Source organism: Neophocaena asiaeorientalis, unplaced genomic scaffold (genome assembly GCF_003031525.2).
Source record: "Neophocaena asiaeorientalis asiaeorientalis breed wild unplaced genomic scaffold, Neophocaena_asiaeorientalis_V1.1 scaffold353, whole genome shotgun sequence".
Classification (NCBI taxonomy): domain Eukaryota; kingdom Metazoa; phylum Chordata; class Mammalia; order Artiodactyla; family Phocoenidae; genus Neophocaena; species Neophocaena asiaeorientalis.
Window position 1 is genome coordinate 127,722 of NW_020175261.1, and position 3,919 is coordinate 131,640.

The 3,919-nt window shown below is 35.4% G+C and overlaps 1 protein-coding gene across 1 annotated transcript in view; it reads left to right on the plus strand.

Annotated features, from left to right (window-relative positions):
• The window catches only part of CIBAR1 (CBY1 interacting BAR domain containing 1), a 27,356-nt gene extending 23,684 nt beyond the window's left edge, over positions 1-3,672 (plus strand). The window contains exons 10-11 of the mRNA XM_024765419.1: positions 691-810; positions 2,733-3,672. Coding sequence (XP_024621187.1) covers positions 691-810; positions 2,733-2,819 — 207 coding nt within the window. The 3' untranslated portion in view covers positions 2,820-3,672. The remainder of the gene's footprint in view (positions 1-690; positions 811-2,732) is intronic.
• The last annotated feature ends 247 nt before the right edge of the window (positions 3,673-3,919 follow it).

A 3,919-nucleotide genomic window follows, 5' to 3' on the forward strand; every position in this document is an offset into this window, starting at 1 on the left:
TTAATAAAGATAAAATCTCTGTTTCACAAAAAAAAAAAAAAAAAAAAAAAAGGAAAAGGATAGGGTGAAGAGTTGAGGAAAAAAAGAGGGAATATGAAGAAATTCACATCTGACAGACTTGCCTTCTTTGTTACAGAAATGGTGGAAAAACTACAGGTAGGGAAGCTTATGACCACAGTAAGATTTGGAACTACTGCCAAGTGATGGCATTCCAGATCCTAGTGAGACTGGAATCCATAAATTAGAGTGGCTCCATTTACTCTTCTGTGATGTACTATGAAAGCCATCAGTGAATTTAAACTGATAAAGAGTTGAGGATAAGCAGAACAGAAAGAATCAAAGTTGTGACTTAGTCTTCCCACTGGCTTGCATACTCTTTGAATGTAGGAACTTTTCATGTTTCACCAGCAAAAGCTCTTAAGTGATTGTTTCAGGGCCCATCATCATCTTAGGTGGTTCAATAGAATTTTTTAACTTACATCTTTCCAACTTAAAATATTTATTTTATTTTTTTGATTTTTGTTTTAAATTTACAATAAATAAACTTTGTCCCCAGTGTGGGGAGGGGAGTTGCTTAAAAAAATTCTAAGCTAAGGGGGAACTTAACATGATAAACTAAGGGGAACTTAACATGATTTTCTAGATTTCCATTGTTTAGTATCACTTTATAATGTTTTATCATTGCAACAGGTTTTCCGAAATTCTCTGTATCCACCAGATTATTCATCCCGTTTAGATATCGTAAGAGCAAATTCAAAGTCACCTCTTCAGAGATCACTGTCAGCTAAGTGTGTATCTGGAACAGGACAGGTGAGCTAGAAACCATAATTTAAAGGAATGTGAGCTACTGCCTTTGGAATTGTTCAGTACTAAAAATGTTTCCCTTAAGTCACAGGGCTTCGAATAACTTACCCTCTCTTACCCTCTTATGTAAAATAACAGAAGACTGCACTAGATTCGGCTCTTAATTCTTATATCATCTGTAAGATATTACTCTCTGAAGCAGAACACTTGGGAGCAGAGGTGGAAGGGACAGGAAAATGCTGATCTACATTTGTTCTCTGGTATAGCATGAAGAGCACAGATTCTGAAATCAAACTATTTAGGGTTTAAATCCCACTATCACAGCTTACTGGAAATGATACCTAAAAAGGGCTTTTGTTGAACATTATCATAGATCCAGAAGTACATATCTTTAGGGTAAAGAATCAATTTTCTTTTCTTCTATATCCAGAAAGCCTGAAGTACCTGGTATCTAGAACAGGGAGGGGTCAACCACCTTTTTCTCTAAAGGGCCACACTGAAAATAGCAGGTTTTGTGGGCCAAATGGTCTCTGCCCCAACCAAGAGCAGCCATAAACAATACATGAACAAATCAGTAGTTGTAATAAAACTTTATTTACAGAAACGCCACAAACTGGGCTATAGCTTGCCAACTCCTGATTTAGAAAGCCATGGCCTTTTTCATATCTAGCCTTCAGAATTCAAAATTGAGCAAAATATTTTCAAAATATAACTTTCAGATAAGTGTGACCCAGTACCTTCTGTTTACATTTGATTCTCCTCTAAGCATTTATTTACTGCTTTTTATTTATGCATCTCTCCCCTTAACCAAAGTATATGTTTATTATTCCAGTACTAAGTGCCTTGCACATAAATTCCATAAATCTAGTATTATAGTACTATAGTATTATAGTATGCAGAGTTTTGACCTTTTAGAGCTAATAATATCACCTAAGTTAGCCAAGATCTGTGTTGCACTTTAGAATACATAATCCCAGGGTTTCTCAACCTCAGCACTATTAACTTTGAGCCAGATAATTTGGAGGTGGGGAGGGAGGCAGGGGTACTGTCCTGTGCATTGTACAGATGTTGAGCAGCATCCCTAGCCTCTACCCACAAGATGCCAGTAACACACAAACACACACCCCAGTTTTGACAATCAGCAGTGTCTCCAGACATTGCCAGATGTCCCCTGGGTATAATCACCCTCAGAAAAGTTTGAAGCAGGATGATCCAAGTGGCAACAGTCAGGACTTAAAGCCAAGTAGTGAATTCAGATTCTCAACTCATTACATTTAAATCACACTATTTTTAAAGTTTAATATTTCAGTTGCCTAGTTGAAATATCCTTGTGTTTTTGCCATCCCTTTAATGACTCTCATTCAGATGCCTGTTTTTGTGACTTAAGAACTGTTTAACTTAAAATATTTTTTGACATTTATAATATACGGAGACTATACTTTTCTCTGAAAGTCGGTTAGTGAAGTACTGGTACCCAACTGGAATCAAATGGCTAATTTCACATTTTTCTTCAAAAAATAATATTAATGAAAAAATTTTGCGTCTGTTTTCAAACCTTAAAATACAATAATTCATAGGGAATTTTACTACTTATGGACATTTTTCTGAAATATTTGTTCTACGTGTACTTCTCTATCAGGGCGTATTAAAAAGATACCAAGGGCTTCCCTGGTGGCGCAGTGGTTGAGAGTCCGCCTGCCGGTGCAGGGGACACAGGTATGTGCCCCGGTCCCGGAAGACCCCACATGCCGCGGAACGGCTGGGCCCGTGAGCCATGGCCGCTGAGCCTGCGCGTCCGGAGCCTGTGCTCCGCGATGGGAGAGGCCTCAACAGTGAGAGGCCCGCGTACCGCAAAAAAAAAAAAAGATACCAAGCATGTAAAAATATTTTTTAGTTAGTATTATTTTAAATGTTTTAACTTTTAACAGGTATCCACCTGTCGAGTAAGAAAGGATCAACAAATAGAAGATGATGAAGAGGATGAAGACTTAGATGTTACAGAAGAAGAAAATTAAATTTCTTAAGTAAACTTTGCATTTCCATTTTCATCTTAAATGACTTGGAATCCAGAATGACTTTTACTGTAAAACTTTATACTGGCTTGAAATGAAATGAAATCCTACTGGAAATGGAGAAATTATTAAAGGAAATTTATGCTGACCAAAAATGAAGTGTTAAAAAATATTACATACCAGTCATTTCAACATTCTGTCTAGCAGCATGTGATCTTTTTGTATAACTTCCATTTTTTAAAAAAGGTTATGTATTTCAGAAGTATTTCATATTAATGCATTATACCTAGTTGAGGTTACACTAGTTAAATAGATAACAACAACAAAAATTCTAACAATTCCACTTGCTTCCTTTAGGTTAAGACACCATGCTTTCAATACCAGAAAAGGGTCCTAGATAGTCATTCTGATGAAATACAAATTCTGTTCCATAAAGCTTTAATCAAAAAGCCAAGTTTTCTTTTTTTACTTTTTTTCACTTCTACTACAACCTGAAGTTTCATCATTCAATATATAAATTTACTTTTCAATCAGAGTATTATAGTCACTCTTTAACAATAATAGGACACTAGGATATTGGTGTTTTACAACTATACATAAAGCATAAATTTTAGCTTTAGAAAGCTACATTCAGCTTGATTCTGGTTTTAAAACGAAGCCACTGTCATACCAAAGTGCTATATATGGCACTGCATCTTTTGCAAAGCTATGATTTGGTGGAATGTTGCCCTAAAAAACATCATGGAAAACCATAAATCAGTAAAAATTCTATAAAACTTTTACCAAATTACCATCTAATCAATAAAAGAGTGTACAGTCACTCTTGTTCCTGAAAATATAAAACAATTTAATCAGAGCCTTTCAGTATGTCTGATGCTTTTCTTCTTTGGATGGGGAATTGTACTTCTGTTATTTCATAGATCCCAGTCAGGCATATAAAAATTAGGAATGATCATTTGGGATTACCACAAAAAGATAACAGAAAAATAAAACTTTCCAGAAAGCTTTTTTGACTTTGTTATTCACGGTTCTGTTCTTAACAAAGCACTGCTTCATGAAAATAGCCCTAAGTGATAAATTTACTTAGTTTTTAAGTAAAATAT